The sequence below is a fragment of the Mastomys coucha genome, unplaced genomic scaffold (genome assembly GCF_008632895.1).
Source record: "Mastomys coucha isolate ucsf_1 unplaced genomic scaffold, UCSF_Mcou_1 pScaffold20, whole genome shotgun sequence".
In the NCBI taxonomy this organism is placed as follows: Eukaryota; Metazoa; Chordata; class Mammalia; order Rodentia; family Muridae; genus Mastomys; species Mastomys coucha.
In genome coordinates, this window is record NW_022196903.1 from 84,122,267 (window position 1) to 84,146,188 (window position 23,922).

The 23,922-nt window shown below is 49.2% G+C and overlaps 2 protein-coding genes across 7 annotated transcripts in view; one reads left to right on the forward strand and one right to left on the reverse strand.

The window, feature by feature from the left end:
• Positions 1-8,695, forward strand: part of Zxdc (ZXD family zinc finger C) — a 31,660-nt gene extending 22,965 nt beyond the window's left edge. Inside the window, exons 8-10 of one of the 2 annotated variants that reach the window (XM_031382538.1) lie at positions 3,922-4,091; positions 5,941-6,042; positions 7,190-8,695. In XM_031382538.1, coding sequence (XP_031238398.1) covers positions 3,922-4,091; positions 5,941-6,042; positions 7,190-7,276 — 359 coding nt within the window. In that variant the 3' untranslated portion in view covers positions 7,277-8,695. Of the gene's footprint in view, positions 1-3,921; positions 4,092-4,231; positions 4,959-5,940; positions 6,043-7,189 lie in introns of those variants that run through there. The other variant, XM_031382539.1, reaches the window with a different exon arrangement.
• Positions 8,696-8,924: 229 nt separating this feature from the next.
• Positions 8,925-23,922, reverse strand: part of Cfap100 (cilia and flagella associated protein 100) — a 23,842-nt gene continuing 8,844 nt past the window's right edge. For 3 of the 5 annotated variants that reach the window (XM_031382541.1, XM_031382540.1, XM_031382543.1), the window contains exons 4-17: positions 22,976-23,076; positions 21,040-21,232; positions 19,408-19,475; positions 19,159-19,322; positions 18,826-18,906; positions 18,290-18,471; positions 17,801-17,842; positions 17,595-17,724; positions 14,647-14,695; positions 14,386-14,537; positions 12,112-12,247; positions 11,230-11,435; positions 10,571-10,664; positions 8,925-9,201 (exon numbers count right to left, since the gene is read on the reverse strand). In XM_031382541.1, coding sequence (XP_031238401.1) covers positions 9,088-9,201; positions 10,571-10,664; positions 11,230-11,435; positions 12,112-12,247; positions 14,386-14,537; positions 14,647-14,695; positions 17,595-17,724; positions 17,801-17,842; positions 18,290-18,471; positions 18,826-18,906; positions 19,159-19,322; positions 19,408-19,475; positions 21,040-21,232; positions 22,976-23,076 — 1,712 coding nt within the window. In that variant the 3' untranslated portion in view covers positions 8,925-9,087. The remainder of the gene's footprint in view (positions 9,202-10,570; positions 10,665-11,229; positions 11,436-12,111; positions 12,248-14,385; positions 14,538-14,646; positions 14,696-17,594; positions 17,725-17,800; positions 17,843-18,289; positions 18,472-18,825; positions 18,907-19,158; positions 19,323-19,407; positions 19,476-21,039; positions 21,233-22,975; positions 23,077-23,922) is intronic. The other 2 variants (XM_031382544.1, XM_031382545.1) reach the window with 2 other exon arrangements.

Genomic DNA, 23,922 nt, shown 5'->3' on the forward strand with positions numbered 1-23,922 from the left:
GATTAGGCACATCCTATCCCACTGAGGCCAAAGAAGGCAGTCCTACATATGTGCTCGGGTTCATGGGCTAGCCCATGTATGCTGTCTGGTTGGTGGCTTAGTCTCTGGGAGCTCTGAGGGGTCTGGGTTAATTGAGTTAGTTAATACTATTGTTCTTGCCGGGCAGTGGTGGCGCATGCCTTTAATCCCAGCATTTAGGAGGCAGAGGCAGGCAGATTTCTGAGTTCGAGTGGGTTCCAGGACAGCCAGGACTACACAAAGAAACTCTGTCTCAAAAAAAGAAAAAAAAATACTATTGTTCTTACAATGGGGTCATTGCCATCCCCTTCAGCTCCTTTAATTGTTCCCCTAACTCTCTCATAGGGGTCCCCAACCTCAGTCCAGTGGTTGAGTGTAAGTATCTGCATCTGTCATAGAAGACAGCCATGCTAGGCTCCTGTCTGCAAGTACAACATGGCATCAGTAATAGTGTCAGGGTTTGGTGCATGGATCCCAAGTTAGGCCAGTCACTGGATGGCCTTTCCTTCATGCCAAAGAGAGCTCTAGATGTGTCACTGTGTCACATGATGAAGATGCAGGAAATACTTGCCAAATGAGTAATATACACAGATCACTAGCCATTTCAAATAGTTATATTTGGTGCACAAATAAAATATTTCTCATATTAAAGCCCAAAAGAGGTCATATCTAAGGCCTTTTGTGTACCTAGCGTGGTCTGAACCCTTGTGTCTATTACCCAACCTTAGTTCTCTCTTAAAACTCCTAACATATAGATCCTCTTTTCTGGATAAGGATCTTAGAACTTGGAGCAGTAACAGCTAGTAGGGATCAACACCAGGACTAGAACTCAAAACCCCCAGGATTCCCTGAACTTATAGGTCATGTACCATGTCTTCCCTCCCTCAGGTGAAGTGGAATATGGGGAATGGGTAAGGCTCACCTAGAGTTTCAAGTGGCTCCTGGCTAGTTAGGCATTCTGTCAGCATAATTGGCCATGTCAAAGACAGGAAAACCATAGTATCTTTACAGACAAGCAGTTGGTGACATTCAGTCTTAACAGGCCTTAGTCAGCTGAGAACCCAAGAGGTACCCCTGCCAAGATCGGTGCTCCCTTCAAAGTCTAGGAACAACACGGAACCTGTATCATGTATGTATTTGACTCTGCTGGAAGGTTTGCAGAGGCTGGTGAACAGGGATGTGATGATTGCTTGTCCTTGATGTGCTCATCATACTTTGAAAGCCCATAGCACAAAGTCTAACGAGGCGTGTTAGAACTAATGACACCATGAGGAGTCCGTAGACCGCTCTTGGGGTGTTTTTGTTTTTTGTTGTTTTGTTTTGTTAAACAGGAAGAAGGTAGTGGGAAAAAAGATGGTAACGATAGCAATAAGTGGATCACCCCAGGCTTGCTAGTGACAAGGCCAGGTACGGGAAAGCCTGCCAGATTTTTGGCAGGAAACACTCAAGACATACTGATTGTCGTATTTTGCTCAGTTCCTTTAAACATCTCAAATTCCAACAACTTTTTTTTAAAAGATAAAAATCCACCTGTCAGCTTTAACTTCACTGGGAAGGATAAATGACAAAGCAAAGGATAAGCCTGAATGCCTGCTTACCAGGGCAGTAGCCAGCATGACTGGGCTTGGCTACTCAGAAACATCCTGCAACTTGCACAGTAGCTAGAAAATTAAAGCCAAAGTTAAACAATATGTTCTAGATAGACACCATTTCAATCATGTCTGCTTTTGAAACTAAAAAGCTATCTTAACCCTCTTGTTCTGCAAAGTTATATTTTTGATGCATGTTAGTGTTTGTTGTAATTACAAAAGCTAAAGGCAGCCTTTGATCAGAATAAGCACCCCTAAGTGTTCTGACTTGATGCCTGCCCTTGCTGTTTGGCCTCCCTGCCTGTTATTTCCTCCACACTGAGTGATTTCTATCAGCAACTAAGAGTGGTTGTCAAAATATATTTGAGACTCATGGGCATTTTATTTTTAAAAATGTAATTAACAGGGATCTATGCTGACCATGTTTATCCTCTCCATAAATTATCATTAAATACAGGCAGGGGAAAAAAATACAGAGAGTAAAAAGTCATTCCCAGTCATTTTGAAATGTCTTTTCAATACAACCTGGCTTTTTAATATGACTGTCAATGCTTGTACCAGGCATTCCTGTAATCCCAGTACTCAGAAAGCTGAGGCAAGAGAATCCCAAGTTCAAGACCAATAATAAGTAAGGCCCTCTACATGTCTATAAGAAGCTGCCATTCTTGGGGGAGCTCCCTTGCATCTGATGATGCATCTGCCATCTTGTGGTTTGCATGTGGTTTGCATGACTGGTTATTGCAATAGTGATTCAATTTTAACTTGTAGATTGAAAATGTCAAAACACAAAATTTCAGCTATGTTCATATTTTTAATGCAAGGAAGCATGCTTGGTTAGTAAGAAACTTAAAAGCATAAGAGTTCACACATGTTTAGTTGTGGAGCTGGTAGGATAGTGTTCAAGAAGCAGCAGGAAGCTTCTTGCTGCGTCTCTGGCCCTGGGCATTGTCTTGCAGTAGCCCACCCACAACCCTGCTGTGCTGAGAACAGAGCATTTAGGGAGGAAAATTGTGTGCAGACCATCAGGGACTCTGAGCAGAGACCCCAGCAGGTGAACTGAAACTGTAGTGGATCCACCTCTCCCTACAGTGAGTGGGGAGCTCAGTCTCTGTTCCTAACATGGGCCCTCCTCACCTTGTCCATCAGCCTGGTTCCTCCTGCCAACCAGAGAGCACATATGTAACAATTGTGCAGCTGGGTCTTCATGTGGGACTCCTAAAGCCAGAGCAGGGGCTGTCTCTGACTACATTGCCTGCCGTTGGATCCCTTTCCCCTATCTGGGCCGCCTTGTCTAACCTCAATAGAAAAAGATGAGCCTAGTCTTACTGACACTCATTATGCCAAGGCTGGTTGATATCCTTTTCTGAAAAGAGGAGGAGAGGTGTGGGAAAGGAGAGGTAAGAGGAAGTGACTAGAAGAAGGAGGGCAAGTAAATAACAATTGAAAAAAAAAAAAGAGTTCCTCAGCCCCCACCCACGGAGAGAAAGCAGGCTGTAGGTGGGGAGAGACAGAGGGAAACACACTTGGATGCCACCTTCACAAGGTGCTGGTGACCTTCAGAAGAGAGGTCAGGTCCTTAGCAGCCATGGGCCTTGCAGAGGGCAGGTAATCAAACCTGCTGCAACTAGAAGGCTGGTCTGTGTGGCAAAGCCAGCTTCTGTGGTCTTCCTCCTTCCAGAAGATGTGGGAGTTTAGGAAGGAGACAGGACTTGGCCCTCAGAAGAGCACCTTGAGTCAGGTTCTGTCAGGCACAAGGATTTACAGTGGGTTTTTGTAAGTTTTCTGCTAAAGTCTCAGGTTTGTCTGTTTTACCTCTTTCTTGCCTCATGAAAATTTCTAAGATTTATTATTTATTTATTTATTTATTTATTTATTTATTTATTTTATGTATATGAGTATACCGTAGCTGTACAGATGGTTGTGAGCCACCATGTGGTTGCTGGGAATTGAACTCAGGACCTCTGCTTGCTCTAGCTCTGTTTGCTTGGGCCCAAAAATTTATTTATTTTTATATGTAAATACACTGTAACTGTCTTCAGACACCAGAAGAGGGCGTAAGATATCATTATGGGATGTTGTGAGCCACCATATGGTTCTGGGATTTGAACTCAGGACCTTTAGAAGAGCAGTCAGTGCTCTTAACTGCTGAAGCATCTCTCCAACCCCTCATAAACATTTCTTTGGAACAATTTTCAAGTCAGCGAAGCTGTGTGGGATAATGGGAACCATGAAGGTTCTTCTTCCAAGTCCCTAGTCAGGGCTAAGCCCAGTGAAGCATGTGTTAGATGTGCTGTTTTTATCTGCTTTGTTTTAGGAGCCTCTGACTCTGCTCACAGGAACATAAAAGGTGGCATGGTCAACTCTCCTCATGTCCACTCAGGCCAGCACAGTTGTTTTTGTGGAACTCTCATGGTCCCCAGTGGAGGTCTACCAGCGCCAGCCCCTGCAGCTGGGCTGCAGTGTGTCCAGATCCCTGTTCTGCAGGTAGGAACCAGTCATGTGGATGCTGAGCTCTGCAGGGGCAGGATGGTGGAGGGGTGGCCTCTGCTCACTCAGTAAACTGCTCCAAGTCCTATGTCCTGTCCCAGCCATCTTAATAACCCCAGCCTCTCTCTTCTTCCCAGCCTGTCTCACTGCATCTGTGCAAGCCCTTGCCTTTGTTAGGACTGACGTATCAGGTTTGTGGCACTGTGTTACCCTGTGTCTAGTCCCCTCAACCTAGTTCATCTTCCCCTCCTCCCTTGGGGGTGCACGTGGCAGTGTGTGCCTCTGTCCTGCTAAGGCCTGCCTGGGACCTTCTTTGTGCAGGTCAGAAGCATCTGTGAAGCTTCGCACTGCTCACCTCTCCCCAGAGCCTCCTATAAGTTCTCCATAGACTGTTCAGGCTGTGCTCTGGGCAGCACTCTGCACACCAGCCAGTGCAGGCTCTCATGTGAAAATTTCTTTGATTTTTCTGCCTCCTTTCTCACTAGTCACTGAAGGAGGCTTAGCGGCCTCTTCGGAGGCTCAGCAGACCTGCATCTGACAGCCCATCTGTGGGAGCTCACTGCCATGCCTCTTAGTAGCCCCATACATAGCTGCACTCCCAGGCTTCCCTCTGAGGAGAGGGAATGGGAGAAGGGAGAGGTTTGGAAGCTGAGGAATCTGGGTATATTCTGTCTTGGTCACACCTAATTGTATACCACTTGAAGGTATAGATGAAACTTCAGAAGGACAGTGCAAACCTACATGTCAGAGACTAAGGGAAGAGCTGTTCCTGTTTCTTCAGAGAGCTTAGAGACAGGCAAGATCCATCTGGGAGAGAACTATGAAGGAAAGAGGTGGGACTGGGAGTAGAAGGCTGTGAAGGACTTGCAGGGCTCAGATAATGGGGGACGAGTGACAAAGGGTAACTTGGGAAGCAGGGCATAAAAGGAGCCCTGCTAGAGCCAAAATAGAGCCAAAATAAAAAATAATTATAATTAAAAAAAAAAAGGTTACAGGTGAGAGTTTGGAGGGCAGAGACTCAGGCTTGTGTATAGAAAGGAGCTGAAAATCATGTTCCTCCCTCTTAGTTTGACCCAGTGGAGAAACAGCGTGGAATTGTGGAAGAGAGAAAGGATTCCCTAGAGATAGGGGCAGTGAGAGGAGTGGGAGGCCTGTCCCAAAGCAGTATAGCACAGTGTACAGGTCAGCTTGCAGAGATCACGCCAGGACTAAGGCTGTACTGTAAAGAGACTGTAGGAAAGATGCCATCACAGGCAGAAAGAGCATTCACCTGCATATGACTCTTTCATCTGTCCCTTGACATCTAGTGTTCTATTGGGCAAGTGGTCTCATCCCCCAGCTTCAGTTCTATTGTCATGGGGTAGAAACAGTAGTACTCAGAAGGTCCTAAAGCAGTAGAAGGATGGGGTGCCAGAACAAAGGGTGCTTAGTGTGGGAGTAATAAGCAGTTGTGAGTGAGTATATACTTGAGAAGACAAAACCAATCTTTCCTCATTGGCTTGTTGGGGGCCTGGTAGCCTCCTCATCCCCAGACGCGCTGTCTGCTTTGAGATCTCTGTTTGGCCCATGGGTAAGCCAGGAACAGAGATAAGGGTAAGCCCCACCCCCCATGAGCTTGTAGCACTCAGGCATCCATGTGGAGTTTAGAACATTGTAGGAGGAAAGGAGCTGTTGAGACTGGGCACAATTTTTGAGTGTTGAAATAATAAACATAGGAAAGCCAGGCAACAGAAGATTCTAGACTAAACTGAACCTTGCACTGGGCTCAAAATGAGTGAGATGGAGGGGCCATTGCTCCTGCTTCCTGGTTACCAGTGTGTAATAATTCTTAATGTTCCCTCCTCAGGATGACTCCTCAGGTGAAGGAGGCTTACCGCTGGCCCTCAGCCCACAGCGCTCTGCCTTCCACCCCTACTTCACCGTGGATCTGCCTGTCTACGTCCTCCAGGTATGAATATCTACAATTCTCACTCTTCTCAGTAGAACTTATCCCAGGTTTCCCATGTCAGGAGGCTGTGGCATGGGTCAGCAGCTGCCACAGACGTGCCCTGGAGGCCCATTGGGTTGATAGTCACACTGGCCACTTTACAATTTTTTGAAGAGGTAGTCAGTGTCACAGCTTCAAATAAGGCTTTCTTGACACTGCAATGTCTGCTTGTGGACCAGATGAAACCTAGTGTGCCTAGGACTACTGCATTCTCTAGTTCTAAATTCTTGATGAATGAGCCACACCTAAATAAGTTCAGTAGCTACGTGGGGGAGTAGGTAAGCTGAGAGTAGGTAGTCACCAGTGCAGATCTAGGTGGGAATGAAAGTCATTGTTCGGACTGCCAGCCTACGTCAGAAATGTCTGTTGCACTGTTTTAAGCCCTCAGAAAACTTCCTAAAGAAAGGGAATCTAAGCCAGGTGTCATAGACATAGTTCCACTCAGTAACCCAGACCAAGGCTGGAGAACTGTGAATGTGAGGCCACTTTGGCCACATAGCAAGGACCTGTCTCTAAAAACCAAAAGAAAAGGGGAGAAAAAGATACAGGGTGGTGGGAAGAGAGCAAGAGGCAGTGAGGGAGGAAGAGGAGATAAAAACTACTAGTGACCTGAAACCTGCCCACTGTAGCGTGGAGTCTACAATGCCAGAGCAGGAGCACTGGATTCCAGCAGGAGAATGATGGGTATGCAGCCATGACCATCTCCCTGGGAAGGCTGCCCACTGTATGCTGGATACAAGAAAGAATGAGCTGTTTTTTACAGAAAAGTACATGGGTGCTTGAATATGTATGGAGCCATCAGTAGGCCTGGAGAAAATATCTGGAAAAATATCATTGTTTTTTGTTCTTTTCATTTCTTCCTTCCTTCCTTTCTTCTTTCCTTTCTTTCTTTCTTTTTTTCTTAAGATGGGGTCCCACTTTGTAGCCTATACTGGGTGGCCTTGAACTCACAAAGATCTGCCTGTCTCTGCCTTCCTCGTACTGGAATCAAAAGCCACCAAATGTGTCACATTGTTCTTTGAAGGAACATAAGGCATAGGCCACATCTCTTTTGTGCCTTCCTCTTCTCTTCTTGCCCTACCGCTTACTTTTCTGCTTGGTTTTACAGGAGGTGCTTCCAGCACCTGGAGGTTTTGCTGGGCTAGAGACTGCACAGGTACCAGGAAGTACTATCAACCTGCGGGATCTTCAGTGACAGCAGTCTGAGCAAATGAGGACTGCATTCCAGGCTGTGCTTCAAGACCTCAGCTGGCTGCGGGGTGGGCAGAGAGACTCATTTGACTTCCTCAGCACCCCAGCCTGGTTCTTTTGAGACTTTGGGAACACATATTGAAAGTACTTTGATTCTGTTCCAGCAAGTGCCAGTTTGGGCTCTACTCTCTGAAACTGCCTCCACAAGTTGCCCTCTGTGAGATAGGCACCCTGCCCATGCCGTGTGTGTGTGTGTGTGTGTGTGTGTATGCGTGTGTGTGTGTGTGTGTGTGCTCGCGTGTGCATGCTCACGCACGCATTCCAACCCTTTCCAGGTCCCCTTGGGCCTGACGTGGGTAGCACCTTTTACATTAAAAGATCCTTGCAGGAAGTGGGTAGAGCATGGCTCCCTATTCAGGTACATCTCTATTCTAAGTTGTAGTGTGTTAGGATTTTATCTGATACATCTAGAAATTTGGTTCTTTTCTGAAGAGCTTGTATGACAGCTTCTTACCTGTGGGGATGGCTTTGATGGGTGTGCTGGTTTCCCTACACTGTATGCGGTAGTGAAGCCAAAGTCAAGCTAAGCTCTGGCAGGGCAGCTAGTCTGAAAGGTGATTGGCTGGCCTGCCCCCTGCCAGTGACCTGCTAATAGAACCTCTTCCTAGACTGACAGCGTGCTTGTAGTTTGGAAATGAAGAGTTCAGGCTTTTAAAGTCATCTTTCTAAATTCTGTTTCTGGGATTCATGGTAAGTAGTAACTTGTCATCAGTCTCTACAGTGAGGTTCTCAATGCTGTATGTTATGTGTAGAGCTGGAACAGTAGGCTTACTGTATGGTTGAGGTTGAAGATAAGCCTATTATGTGGCCTTGTGTGTTTTCACAGTGACTCGGTCTTCCCGGAGGAGACAGTTGGTTGCCTTGCACATATTTGTCAGTCAGGACTGGATACAGGGTCACTCAGAAATGCTTTGGGCTTTTGGAATGTGTGCTTATTCAGATACTGTTTTGGTTCTGTCCCATCTGAGTTGCTTTGTTTCTTGGATTTGGGGAGAGCCCTGAAATTGGCATGAGTTTTCTCTGGATGCTACCTGGGTGCTGCTCCTACAAAGGGATCACAAACCCTACTTGAGAAAACTCCTTTCCAGGTGTCTCTCCTGCATCACAGCCAAAGCTTAGAGGTTGAACTTGCCTACCTGTAATCAGCACCCCCATACATACTCCCCACACACACTCAGTAGGCAGCCTGGTACCACTGTCGCCTACCTCCAGAGCCCACCCCACAGAGTAGCTCCCACAGCCTCCAGCGTGTGTCTACAAGTGACAGGATGGGCTGTTGTGCTCTGAGCACTGGAGCTTTCTGCTGCCATTGGCCCAGTCCTTAGTGCAAATGAATAAAAGTGTTTGTATGTTATGTGCCAAAGCTTTTGCTCTGGTTTCATTCAAGGTGCTATGCATGGTGTTGAGATTCTTCCTACTTCTTCCCAACTGGTTACTGGTTCCTTTGTCTCCTAGGGCCAGCACCATCCTGCCCTTGAGCACAGATTTTAGACTTCTCTCAAAGCAGCTGTTTGTGATAGGAACCAGCATAGTGTTCCGTCCCTCAAGCACATGCTTTGGATGAAATGACAACAGGGGTGCCAAGAGGTTTCCTCAGCAGGCCATTCAGACTCCCAAGAGACATGATTTTATTTCCTTTGAGTAAGGAGGCTGACAGGAAAGTATGAGATGGAGTTAGGGACCCCTCAGGCTTATAGCCCCTTACTGTCTGTACTTCCTGCTGACTTCTTCCTGAGCCCTCAGCCAGCTCTGCTGCTAAGTGAAGAAGAAGAGCATCTCCTCCTTGTCTTTGTCTATCAGTGTCTGTTCACGTACCTCCTTTACTTTGATGATTGGTGGATGAGAACGGGTTACCAATTTCCGGCCTCTCTGCAGGGGAAATACACATGGTGACCCTGTACTAGCCATGTACGTGCTGTGCTCCCCATGTTCCCTGGCGTAAGGCGCAGGAAGAGGCCAGCAAATCTAGCCATGCAAGCCAGCCACTCAAGGGTGGTACTGACTAAAGGAACCTAGAGTATAGACCAGCCCAGCAGGTACCATGCAGGCTCCATGGAGCGTACCTTTTGAGGGGCAAGAGCTAAAGTATTTCCTAGCTCAGAGCTTCTATAGGAGACCCTACAGTGTGACAGGTTGACCTCTAAAAGTCAGTGATCATTCTTTAAAAGCCCAATCCCATACCTTTCAGCTCTCTCTTGGACAGAGTTAAGCCGTCTATGCTGTGTCCAATAGACCTTGACTAATAGTCCTAACCAGTCCAAGTTTTTTCATGCCTTTGTCACATACACTATGTTGGTCTAAATCATGAGTGTGAGACTTGCTGCCAGCCCCCTCCCTGCCACCTCCTCACACACACATACTCCGGAACTTAGTTGGCTATTACCTTTGTTCTTGGATTTGCTTGGGAAGGTTCTCTGAAAGTTGCTCTCTGAAGAAGCTCCTCTTCCCTGCCATCCTTCTCATGGCAGCATGTGTTCTCCCTCATCCCCTCTACCCTCAACCTCTTCTCTTAATCAAACTCCTCTCCAGGAAAGAAAAGCCTCCCCTCTCTACTAAGAAGGCCCTGTTACATTTAGACCTCCATATATTGAACTATTTCTGTCTACTGCTCTCCCTGCCATCAAAGTCCTGATCATGGCCTGGAAGTCTTTCTTCTAATGAGCTACATCTCCTGAAGGGAAATGTGTCAGCTTTCTTTCTGAACTAAGCACTGGGATATTTAGTAGTATCTTAATATTAATAGTGTTCATCTTTCCCAAGTAAGTAAACATGGGCAGCCATGTTTCATAATGTCTATGCTTGGCTCCAGGTCTGCTTACAGGACCAGACTTTGTGCTGTCACATCTAGAAGACACAAGGCTGCCATAGTCGATTTTCTATGAAGTCCAGAAAACACAAGCCTAGCAGCAGGCAGTCTGCTTGGCCCCAGGTCTATCTGAAGGGTGGACAGAGAGCAACAGGACCCTGAGAGACTGGACGTTGGTGTGAGTTCTGTGAACTGAGCATCGGCACCTGACAAGGGTGCAGCACATCTGGGAGGTTGATCCTGGTGAGGAGGATAGCCCCTATGACAGGGAGACTAGAAGTGTCTGGCTGTGGAGACTTCTCCACTCTAGTTTGGCACTGCAAACAGCTGTCTGCTTCTTTAGCAGCGTGATTTGCCTGCAGAGAGGCCTTGGAGCTTGGGCTGGAAAGCCTGGGAGGTACACCCTAGAGAGGCCCTAGCACCACCCCTCACCTTCTTCTTTATTTTAGCTTGGGCCCTGGCTCGAGCCCTCTGCAGACGTTCCTCCTGCAACTGCTGCTGCATCTTGGCCTTCTCTTCACGAAGCCTGGGGACAAGAGGCAGACTTAGGAGGACCAGGACCTGGGAGGGATCTCTCTCTGCTTTTCCCACTTGGGCTCCCATGCCCTCTCACATGTTAAAATGTCCCTTCTGCCACTCCTGTCAGTCCTGGGCAAGTGACCAAGGCTTAGGAAGAAGGCAGGCAGAGCTATGTAGATGCTATGCTGGCCTAAGGTTCAGATCACAGGCCCAAGAAAGTATGTGTTCCTGGATCCACATCTATGTCTTTAATTATTGTGCCCACAGACCTACACCCTAGCACTCAACCAGGACATTAGCCTTAGAGCAGGTGCTGGGGCCCCAGAAGAAGTCACCCCAACCTTAGGAGAGACAGACAGACGGTTGTGTCTCAGGGCCCCACATTTAAGTGGATGATCAGGCAGAGAGCCCATGGCTTCTGCCCTGTGGGACCAGAAGACAATGGCCTCAGCCTCATGATACAGAGTCCTGAGCTTGTCTCTGGGCAGGAGAGGCATAATGATGGACACTGACTAGATCACCATACACGTAGCCAAGCCTGCAGCCACAGGAGGTTGGGCACAGTGGCTGACCTTATGCGCCGCTCCCTCTCCTTGACCTTCTCAGCCTGCTCGATCTTGACCTGAGGCACTCGCTCAAGATTCTCCATCAGCTCATCCAGCTGGTGCTCCACCACAGTCAGCATCTGCACTGTGCCCAGGTTGGCCTCCTGCTGCATGCCCACACACTTCCGGTACACATCCAGCACCTTGTGGTTCAGGCTTTCCAACATCTTGTCCTGGGGACAATCCGCAGTATGGCATGGCTGCAGGTCCCTGATCACCCTCACATGATAGCCTACAGCAGCCTTCATAGCTTGCCAGCCAGGATGGAACAGCCACAGTGTGGGCACTGAGAGTGAGGTGGAACAGTGGTACCTGCTTTCCTTAGCCAGGTATGGTCAGGCTTCTGACTTAACTCATATCCCAGTCCCTCCCCCAGCTTCCTTAGCAAACCCGCTGAAGCCCAATCTTGTGTTCCAGGGAGCCATGCACTGGCCCCAGCTCCCCATAGGACCACATTCTGTGAAGCCCCGGGTAGATAAATTCATGTGTCTCTGAGCCTATTCTGACATTCAGAAAGCAGGTAAAAACTGCTGTGTGAGTGTTAAGTAACTAATGAACAGCAGCAGGCAAAAAAGTCGGTCTGGTGTCTGTCACACAAGGCACTGGGCAGTACTGGAAAGAACCGAAACCTGACTGAGCAAATGAGATTTCTATGTGCATATGTTTGCTAAGCTCCTGACCAGGACCTCGTCACTATTGCTGAGAGTCTGGGAGGCAGTGCAAGCAGCTGAGGTAATAGGTAAGCAGACAGCCCTGGGCACATACCACACGAGGCACCCAGAGCCTAGGACATGGACAGGGTCTGGGGTGCAGGGCCTGGCTTCTGCCCTAAGACAACCCTGGCCTTACCTGCTGGTCACCCTGATACTCCCCAAAGTGGAAGACTCGGGCTTTGAGCTCTAGTTCTGCAGCTGACTCTTCCTCCTTGGAGATTGATATCATCATGGAGGAAATCCACTGCTTCAGAAGGTTGACTTCCTTGTCCCTGCAGGATTGGACAGTTCCCTCAGCACCCAGAGTTCCCACTAAGCATGACCTATTAGGCAGAGAGCCTTGTCCTGTCCTGAGGTCACGGGCCTAGAAAAGTTAAGGCTCTGCCCACCGGGGTGGAATTCCAGGACAGTAAAGGAAGAGGGGATAACTACCCTTTGCTCCAGATGTCAATAGAAAAGCCACTAGTTAGTCTCTTGTCCTTAACTAACAGTATTAGCTTCTAGGATCTTGTGATGTTTACCAAATTAAAATTTCCTTCTACTCCTAATTTGTGACCCACAGTGTCTTTACACACTGTTAGGATTTCACTTGAGGTCTTTATGTCTACAGTGATGAGATACCCTGGCCCAGAAGTCCTCGCTGCTGGGCTGTCTGTGTCTGGTTTGGCATTAGGGCCACATGCTGGTCTCACTGTGAGGCAAGGGGGAGTATACCTTCCTCTCTGTCCTTTGCAGATGGTTGAGGAATGTTGTCATTTCTCCCTTAAATGTGAATGCGTGCTGCTTGCATCTATTTTGAGACAGGGTCTCTCACTGTCTGGTGCTTGCAAGTGAGCTAGGCTTGCTAGCCAGCAAGCCCCAGGGATCCCCTGTGCCTTCTTTCCCAAACCACTGTTCCCAGCTGGGAATCAAACACAGGTCCTCCTCCTTGCAAGGCAAGCACTTTACTGACTAAACCATGCTTTTAAACCCTTAAATTTTCTGTAGAATTTATCAGTTATCCCAACTGGATCTAAGGCTCTTTTGCTAGATAGATTATAATCTGTTGTTTTCTTTTTCTCACAAGCTGTTTTCTGTTTCTTTTGGGGGGGGGGTTGGTTTTGTTGTTGTTGTTTTGTGTGTATATGTGTGTGTGTGTTTTTCTGAAAAAAGGTGATGAGTGTTCCAGAGATTACTCCTGCCTGTCACCTGTGTGCTGCTGGGAGCATGGGTGACTCTGTTAGGGGAGAGCAGATCCTCTGAGACTCTAAGAGGCTCCTGGCCTTTCTACAGAACATCTTGTGCTTCCAGCTCTTGCCAGGTTTCCAGAAAAAAGTTCTGTCTAGTAGATGGAAGTTTCATTTCATTCTGGAGGCAGCCATGCTGGACCAGTAAGATGAGTTATGAAAAGAGTGTGGCTCCCTAGCAAGATACTGAAATCTCAGCTGGGTCAGGACCTATGCCCTAGCTGTTTCTGTTGCCTGAGCTGCTTTCCCAGGGCTCTGAGTGGCTGCCTCCTTCCTGTTCCCTAACAGAGTGCTGGGCCACACACTGCTTACTCTCACCAGCTGTCACCTGTCCCTCACATCCCTCACTTGTCTTCCTATCAGTCAGTGTCTGGGTCTGTCTGCTGTCCTCTGCCATTCAGCATAAGCTTTCATGGGCAGGCTTTGGGCCATCCGAGAAAAGTTGCTCAGAGTTTAGGGACTTGGTAGATGGGTCCTTAATACCCACCACCACAGTACCCCAGCTCAACCTTTCCTACTCAGCTCCCTTGGACTCTGGGATGGGTTGTCTGATAGCCACACCCTGAAGCAGGGATTATGGGTCTGTGAGTGTCCAGTGGGTTCAAAGTAGGAGTGGGCCCAGGTCCAGCCTTCCCCTGCTGTCTAGCTAGCCACACTTAGGGCCTTGGGTTTCCCCAGGATCTTTCCAGTTCCCTGGTCCTTTGCTGTGCTTGAGAGACTTTGACACACCTGTCCTCTCAAGGCCTCACCCATTCCAGTCTGGCTCCAGCCTGGCAGGTGGCCTTGTACCCTCCCCTCCTCACCTGCACTTCTGCTGCTTGGTGCCCACCCAGATGCTCCATGTCTCCAGCAAGGCAGGTCTTCCCTCCCTCACAGTCTGGGGGCTAGTGGTATTATGTGGGGACCTCTAATACTTCCCCATGGCTGAAGTGTCTTGAAGACCACCTTCTAGCCCTTTCTAAGCCATGCCGCCTGCCCCAGGGCCCTGGGATGTAGTAGCCTTCCACATGGCAAAGCTAACTTCCCAGGGCCTGAATAGTGGCAGAAGGGCTGAATAGGAGGTCCCCGCTGCTGCCTTCTGAGTGCAGATGGCTACAATGGCCTGTATCCACCCAGACCCTAAAGAAGGAAGACAGCTGGTAGTTCAGTGGGGCAGGAGTGGCAAGAGGGCAGCAGGGACCTACATGCGGATCTGGGTGTTTTTCAGAGTGATGTTCAGTTCATCCAAGGTCTCCTCCATTTCCTGTGTGTTCTGAATCAGTGACAAGTTCTGTTCCTCTAGCTTTGTGAAGACGTCTAAGAGCTGCTGGGGCTCAGTGAAGTATAGTGCCAGCTCCTATGAGGGATAGGCATAGGGTAATGTACAGGACAGGGCTTAGAGGGGCAGGGGCAGTACAGGGTGCTTGATGGGGCAGGGGCAAGTGGGGAGAGAGCCCAGCACAGACCTCCCCATCGCTGTCAGTGTCGTCTTGTGATGGAATCGTGGCGCTTGACCTAAGGACAAACAATGGGATCAGAGCTTCTAGACCAGTCTAGGCCACAAGTGGTAAGGGGGTCAAAAGACCAACAATATGGACGGAACATGTTCCCCACCTCTCCCTTACCCTATATTGCCCAGATGTAGCACCAGCCCCCATCAGGGTCCCACAGCCAAGGGACATTCAAAATTTAGTAAGCAGTCTCCAGTTAGAGTAAGACTGACTTCCCTTGATCCATTAGGTTACTCTGCTCTGATCTGTCAGCCATTACTCTCTAGGTGCAGAGCCTTTGTACCTACCCTCACTCTCCAGCTACCTTCCTACTTACCATTCATTTTCTGAGTGACCGCCCCTGAGGCCATCTGGATTGGATCTAGGGATCTGCCCAATCTACAGCCATTGAGCATACCAATCTCTTCTCATCATATTCCAAGCAGCACCATACAAGGCAGGGCCTGTCCTGAGACAGCTCACAGGGTTGCAGAGAGGCTGCGTGGCCTCAGCACTGTGTGGAGCCCACCTCCACATGCTTCCCAGCTCTTCCCAATGACTCCCACCCACCCACTCCAGCTGGGCTCTGCCAAATGCCCAGGAATCAGAGGTAGAAATGGAGATATACTGGTACACAGAACTGCGGGAACAGACAAAGTTGCCTGTGCCTCACCACTCTGCCTTCTGGGTCCTGTATGACAGGAGGAATTTGGAGGTAGCTCAGCTCAGCCACCTGCTCAAGGTACTCCCAAGAGTCTGCTGAGGCCCACTGCCTTGAATCTGCCCTCCAAAGGGCTATGGCCGCCTCAGTTGTGCCCTTGCGAAGCTCACAACCCATCCATTTGTATGCAGCTGACCAGACCCTAGCGTCCAGCTTCCTAAACTGTGTGTGTGTAGCTAAATGTGAGAAATAGGAAAAACTGGGCAACCGTGGAAGGTCCTTCTAACATGCAGTGACCAGAATTTAATTACAAGTCAAATAATCTGAGCTGTTTGTGAGTTCACAGCAGACTCAGTTCTGAACACGCACATCATGTGCACTGCACATGCTCTCACACGGCACAGCACCTCAGCATCATCCTCAGCATGCATCAGATTACATCTTTGGGTTGTCCCTAAGCATGCCTCTGACATACATTAATGTCAAATGATGTTCTCAGCATTGATGATTCTAAAATCAAAAAATGGTCAACTAAAAACACTAAAGATGCTCGAGTATCAACTATCCAGCCAAGATTTAACTATTTGTGTAATATAAACAAGCATACCTATCTCGTGAACAAATTTGAACTTTCTTTTAATGGTAATAGTGCATGTGTACCAAAGAGGTTCTTTAAGTTCTCTTATGATTCCTGATTAGTGGGTGTTTGGTCTGTGTGCCTAGTTTACAGACTATATACTCTGGGCAATATAAATTTATCAGATGAAAGGTTAAAGGTGGAAGCATTATCCTTGATAATAGAAAGACCAGTGTTCAAAGCCAGGCCAGTGTGATCAGGACCTATATATCCTCAGCTCTCCCAACACAGAGTTCAGGGCATTATACTCTGACCTCTTGGAGCCTCTCTACCAGGCCCCCAGCCAATCAAGACACATCCATGTCACTGATGGTGGCTAGTCTGTCTCAATGACAAGACTACCATGCACAAGAAAGGGTGCTTACAAGCAAGTGAATCTGGGGTTTCCCACAGCCCCCAAAAAAGCATAAACTGAAGAGTTGAGCAGCTGAGGGTACACTGTACACAGGCATCAAGAAAGGGTATGCAGTGTGCAGACCTACGGAGAGGGTCCCAGGGGGCCTAGAACAGGGAGAGACAAAGGATGGGACATGGGAAGGAATGACGCAGATTAGGACTGGCACAGGAGGCCCATTTCTCATGCCCAGATGCCCTCATCCATACCAATACACTGAAAGCTTGCAGCACAAAAACAGACTACTTCAGGGCTGGCAGAGATCCCTTAGGAAGAGTGTGAGATGCACCCACCATATGTGGAAAGATAGGTAACATGACTATTAAAATTCCTCTTAAAAGGCAGTATCACCGGGCAGTGGTGGCGCATGCCTTTAATCCCAGCACTTGGGAGGCAGAGGCAGATGGATCTCTGAGTTCAAGGCCAGCCTGGTCTACAGAGTGAGTTCCAGGACAGCCAGGGCTACACAGAGAAACCCTGTCTCAAAAAAAAACACACGGGCTGGTGAGATGGCTCAGCGGTTAAGAGCACCGACTGCTCTTCCGAAGGTCCTGAGTTCAAATCCCAGCAACCACATGGTGGCTCACAACCATCCGTAATGAGATCTGACGCCCTCTTCTGGTGCGTCTGAAGTCAGCTACAGTGTACTTACATATAACAATAAATAAATCTTAAAAAAAAAAAAAAAAAAAAAAAAAAAAAAAAAAAAAAAAAACACACACAAAAAAAGCGGTATCATAAGAGGATGTCAGGACACCACCAGGGTGTGTAAAGATCTAACAGAAGACGGGTAGGGAGCTGACTAACAAGACTACCCAGGGACACGGGACAAGGATTTGTCATCAAGAAAATGTCACTAAAACAAACAGGTACCACTTTGGCCTTCAGTGACTCTGTAGTTTTTCCCACTATTCTGGACCTCTAACATCAGGTGCCTCTAACATCAGGACCCTCCCAGAATAGCCTACAGACCAGAGAAAGCTGCCTTCGGCACATGCCTTCCAAGGGTATGAGGGGGAACAATCCCTCTGGCCCCAACCAGTCCTCTTTATTGTGCTGTCACACAGGCTACTGACTACCCTAGTCACTTCAGGGCTAGAACCAGGTACCTGAGGCAGCTCTGTGGAGTGACCTCAGCTGGCTTCCCTCTCCTCACCCTCCCCTGTGTCCCTGCCAGCCTGGCTGTCTCCTTCAGTGGTCTTTGCTTCCCTCCACATCTCAAGGCCACTCACAGTCTGGAGTCCAGATCGCTATGCATGCTGGCCTGGGTGAGCTGAACGACCTGCGGGAGGCTCTGAGTGCTGGACGATGGACCCTTTCCAAGTCGTCCAATCCTTGCGGCCTTCTTCAAGCTGTGAAGGTCTGACAGGGGAAGTATAAAGTTTATGTATGCCTCTGGCATAAGGTGTGAGTCCCCTCTGGGCTGAGGCAGTTATACCTTTCCACAGGAAAGCTGTCTTGCTCTTAATCCCAGACGCTACTGGAAGCAAAAGAGAACCCATGTGACCATGGCTGGATCTTGGTTTTAGAACTGTTTGATTTTCTGCCTGGTCCCTGGCAGAAAATCTCTTTCTGAGAGAAGGGTCTGGTGTACTTAAAACAAGAATTCTGTCCTGCTGCCCAGAGATCCTGTCTCAGCCTCCAAGGGTGATTTTGGAATCTCTTGGCAACTCAGGCTCTTAGCCCAGGGGGAAGACAGGGAAAGAAATGCTTGGAAGGAGAGCCCTTGGTTTGACTAGAACGCCCATGTCCCTATGGAAAGTCCCATGCTGAGCTCCTGGTGCAAAGTAGGCACTTTCACATGTGGAGACAGCCATGGAAGGACTGGATGAGGCCCCATCCATACAGGGTCCCTTTGAGTTGGTACAGGCTCTCTGCACTAGGGTCAAGGCCTACCCTTACGGGGACACCCTTATCTTTGTCCCACCTCTGTCTCCTAATAAGCTGGCCGTGCTGCTGATCTTGGTGAGCTCTTCGGACTCCTTGGCCCTTCTGAGAGCCAAGCGCTTCTCCTGCTGCTCATCCAGCCACTCTTTGGGTGACAACTTGTACAGGAACTCCTTGTAGACCTTGTAATGTTTCAAAGTGTCTTCAAATTTGGAGATGTCGCTAGGCCCAAGGAGGGATGCAGGAAATTAGGTGCTGTCCAATACCAAGTCCTAGCTGGGCTGGGAAGGGAGTCTGCCCTACAGGGACCAAAACAGTGGAACTTCTAGAGTTGTGACCCCTCTGTGACCTGCAGGGTCCTCATCCATGAGGTTTCTCCTGCTGCTCTCAATCTGAGCCACAATGCTCCTGTGTCCTGGGGTGTGGCCTCAGGAAAGTCACTAAGTGTCCGTTTCAGTACCACCCATAAGACAGGCCACAGCTTCTCACAGGGTTGAGTCCCTGAGAAAGCTCTGTGGTCCTAAGTGGCCCTTGGCTCCAATGAAGTAACAGGGAATAGTGCCCCCTGTACTCTACCTTTTGATGCTCGTGATCTGGGCTGTGAGTTCCCGGATCTCACCAATCTTCTCTGTCTTGATCTTGACCTCTTTCTCAGCCCTGAAGGAGGGGGAACCAGGAGGCCAATCATGGATCATTAAAGACCAATCAGAAATGGAAGAAGCCAAGGCCTTAGTTTTGGGCACAGGCCAAGTGGGGAGCTGGTGGGGTGAGGGATATCCAGGGGTCATGACCATAGGTTGAGATCAGGGCCTGGCTAGGGCTCAGGGTTCCAGGTCCAGCTAAGACTAGACTGGACCTGGCCCGGGCAATGGGTTTGCATATGCAAGGCCTCAGGGCCTGTAGGCTCACAGTCTCATGGCCTGCACTGAGTTGCGGTCATTCTCCCTGAGGAACTCGTCAAACAAGGACGCGTCCTTCTCCAGGAACTTCTCAGCCCTCTCCAGCCTGTTCTCCTCCCGGACCGCCAGCATTTCCAGTCGCTGGATTTCATTGCGCTTCATTGCCAGGGCATACTGTGGGCCAGCAGAGCAGGCATGAGAGCACCTGGCTGGGCCAGAATCAAGCTAAAGGCCCTAGCCTGCATGTAGCCGTTCCCACCTGGAGGAGAAACATGCTTCTCTTCTTCTCCATGTAGTCATTCAATGTTCCAGGCTCTTTATTCTTTTCTGCAACAAGACCCAGAATGAGAGGAGAGGAGAGAGGCTGGATCCCAAGCTGGAATTCGGCACCCAAGATGGTCCACAGAGGAGGCTGGCGTCCTGCTGCCCACCCAGGGTGTTAGAGTGTTGGTAGAAGGACTGTAAAAAATGGAGAAAAGGCTCCCCCCAGCACATAGCCAACACTCCACATCTGCAGGGGCTTGGTTTCAACCAACAGATCAGAAATATATGGAAAAGAATCACATTTGCCCTACAAGTGGGGTGACAGAATTCCCTGTCACTACAAACAAATATTTACATAGATGTATACTGAACCCATCACGAACAGACCTATGGATGACCTAGAAAACAGGGGAGCATAAACACAATTTTAAGCATCCCTGTGGGTTCTGATACCAAGGTAGCTCCAGGATGATGTCCCCTGGAATGCTGAGAGGTGACTGCTTAACTCTCACACGGTTGGTGTCTGTCTGACTTGTTCTCTCTCACTGTATCATCTTCTCAACTTGGAATAAGGTTCTTGGCAACCCTTACCCAATTAGACTTAGGAACCCTGGCCAGGCCCTTGAGGCACAGGAAATAAGTGGGGTGCTATGTGCTCTCTGTGGGGTACTTGATGTTGAGTAGTAGCGAAGTCCGTGGCTATTATTTCAGCCAAGTAAGGCAGGCAGCTAGACAGCCTCCGCTCTGCAGAGATCACTTTGGGCCAAGGCCATGTCCTCTGCGTATTGCATGAGGAAGCTGTATGTGATCCTGACTTTAGAGGATCCAAAACTGGCTTCTGTCTGGTCCCTGGGCTCCTTTTTCTGGGAGAGGGGCCTGGTGTTCTTGAAGCAAGAGTTCTGTTCTGTAGTCAGAGACCCTGTCACAACCTCTATGGGTGATTTTTGCCCCTCAAGGATACTAGATCCCCATGAAAGTCAAGATCAGGGTAGTGAGGAATTTTATGGCCTTCTGCTGGTTCCCATTTCCCCTGCCTGCCACCCCAATTGCCTTTCTCAGCCTGAGGAATGGAGAGCAAAAGCTCCCCGACAAACCCCATCAAGCTCAGCTTTTGATGTCAAGGTAGAGGTTAGGGGTTCTGTTTTATGATCACAGTTAGTATCTCTGTCGTCCTCCCCCCACCCTTGTGCCATGAATGCAAGCTCAGAACTCAAGGATCACTGTTTAGCAATAAACTAGCAGCTCATAGATACTTGGTTTTAACACAGACCACACGATTCATAAGATCGGTGCAGTTAGTTAGAGGAGTCCAGTGCCACCCATGACCTATCAAATGCTACAATGTGACCAAGAACTGGAAGGCAAATTCCAGATAGTCTCCCCACTACAGTTGAACTGCCCATTGACTATGACTGGCCAGTTGTTGTGTGCATGGACGGAACCCGAGCCTCTGCGAGCTGAGCCAGCCTCTCCCCTTTTGTACCATGAAGTCCCGATGTGATCAGCATGCCCTGGAACTGTGGCCCATCAGGACAGAGCTCTTCAAGGTGTGCGGTGTCAGACACAGAGGGGGGCCTTCCTTAACCATTCCTCAACCCTGCTCTTGCTCAAGGTAGGGGTGTTGTACCTCGGGTCATAGCCAGCTTCCAATCATGGTTGTCTCGGAAGCAGTGCATCTCCTCTACCTCGGCATTCAGCTGCTCCTGCTCCATTGCTTCTTCCAGCTGTAGCTCCCGGCGCAGACTTGTGTGCTTGGCTGATACCTTGGATGCATAGGTCATCTTCTGGTGCACCCTCAAAATCTTCTTTTGTTCACGCTCCTGGGGGGGAGGGGGTGACAGGCAGTCAGTGGGACCAGGACTCCTACTGGATGTATATCTCCAGTGCCAGAGGCTGAAGGGGCCCACACATAGGGAGGACACACACACCTTGATGAGCACTCTGTGGGTGCTCTTAGAGAGCCGGTCAGCTCTTAATGCACAGCCTCTGGAGTTGAATGGAACAATGCCCACTGTAGATGGGTCCCAGGAAGGGCAGCCATACCAAACACAAGTGCTAGCTCAGTGTGCATCCAGATTACCAGCATGGCTAAGAGACAATCTGTCCATTCACCGAGAGTCCCCTTTAACTAACACTGAGCATTGGATTGGCTAAAACTGACCGACGGTTTGGGGAACCTAAACCTATTTCCAAAAGACTGGCAGATCCCTCTACAGGATGTCTTGTCACCTGGCTGAAAGCTCATTGGTGGCTTCTGTCTCCACTCCCCTGAACCTCTGTACTGCCCACAGGTATCTTGATCCATCCAAGGATGACAGGGCAGTGGGGGACACTCTCTGACTGTAACGGCTCTCAAGCCCAAGTGCTGTCTAGCATTGTGAGCTTTGCACTGAAGTCTCCTTATTCAGAAAGATTCTCAGCAGCAGACTGTTTTCTGATGGGACCCACCTGCTGCCACAACCCATGACCTGATAGCCCTGAAGAACCTCAGCAAATGCTGAATCAGCCTGAAGTCCCCAGCGGACCCCTCTGCATGATGGTAAAATGACACCCCTGGTATGGAGAACACTGAGTCGCTGCATGGGGTAGGGTGAAGCTGAGGGTCTGCTGGGTACAAGGTGAGAAGGGTTTAGACTGGAGACCCACTGGGTAAGGAGTGTATGTATGGGGACCCTCTGGGTAGGAAGGGTGCAGGTTGGGCATCTGTAAGGAGGAAACTGGAGATTCTTCAAGGGTGAAAGGGTAGCATGAATTGCCCATGGACATTTTATAGAAGGCAGTACCCCCAAGGTACTCACTCCTAGGCTTGGAAATAGAAGAAATACCCAAGTCTGCATCCTAAGAAGAAGAAGGCCCAAGGCAAAGGCCAGAGAAGCCTGCCTGTGGGTTTTCCATCCCTTCTCAGTGTGTCGCAGCATCTGAGAGCCTTCCTTCAGACCCCAAGCTCAAGCTCACAGCCTCTCCTTCTGAAGCTGGGCATGGCTCACAGGCCTGTTCCAGTTTCAAATACAGAGGCTGAAGAATGTCTTTCACCCCATGTGATTCTAGCATGTAACCCTGCCACCCTGAGAGCAGCAGATGCCGAGCCTGAATCAGGGGACACAAGCTGCCAGGTCAGGTCAGGAGAAAAGAGGGGTGTAGCAGGAGGACTGCATTGTCTGGGCTTGTTCTGCTCTTCTGAGCTGGGACTGTAGAATCCAGGGATGCCATGGCTCCTAGTCATGTGGACAAAACAAGAGGCAGCAAGCTGGGGTACCAGGTGAGACAGGAGTAGGGACATTCTATGTATTTGTCCTGTGGAATTCCAAGCAGGGGAGAGGTCCAGAGGAGAGGACCTATGGGATTTGAGTCAGGCCTTAAGGACAAGAAGCATACTGAGAGGGAATGGCAGTTCTCACAGGGGAGAGTGGACGAGGCAGAGAGATCTGCGGGGAAAGTGGGTCAGTAATTGATTGTTCTGGAGTGAGAGAGAGAGTTGGGGAGGGGGACATTTACCTGAGATAGGAACAGGGAGGAGGGAAACTACTCAGAGGGGAGGGGCTGCCCCAGGTCCAGATACTTACTGCAATAGCTTGAGTCCTCTCCTGCTCTCTGAGCAAGAAGTAGTCCACATCCTTTGATATGTGGAAAGGGTTACTTGAGCGGTCAGAAATAGTCACATTCCCTGGAGGAGAAAACAGCCTGTGTATCAGGGGTCCCTGGGCCTTTTCTACCCAGCACACAGTACACAGCACTGGCGAGTGCGTTCCCATGCAGCCACATCTGAAGTCTTCTCTTGGGTCCTGAAGTCCCATAAATTCCCCTCTGTGGTTTAATCTAAGGGAGACAGGGCTCCTTTCCAAGCATCTGTCCTGGTGTGAAAGTCCCAGCCAGGTTCCTTTCACTGAGAAGGAAAGCCAGAGCCTGCTGCTCAAAAGTGATGGAACTGAGCAGGTTTCCTATGGGTAGAATAAGTGGGACACAGGCCAGACCAACTCCTGGAAGACAGGGAGGGAAGGGGGACGGGAAGAAATCCTTCCAGGGAGCCCAGAGTCAGGGCTCATCCTGGTCTGCTCTGTAAACCCCCAGTCATACCTTTCTCCTTTACACTGACCCAGATTCTAGTGTCTTCGCTAGAGGTGGTCTTTGTGAGCTCTGGGAGGCCAGGAAGTCAGTGAGTCCCCCTAGGGTCTCCATCCAGCAACTCAGAATTCTTAGAAATACTATCGAAATCCAGGACCGCTCTGGGAAGCATGGGGAATCCTGGTGTGGTAAAGGCTGTTCCAGACCCCCGGAGAGAGAAAGAGTAGCCACGGGTCTGCTTTGAAAGCCCTATGTCCACACTTATGGTCATATGGAGTTTGGGTCAATTAAATGTGAGTCAGAACTGTTGTTTGCTGAGGCTTTCTGGATGGCCCTTGTGAGGCTGAGGTGCTGAGTGGGCATCGTGATGGTTAATCAACTGGACATAATCTAGAATCACCTAGAAAAGTGTTGTCTAGATCAGGTTGGCCTTTGGGCCTGTTTTGGT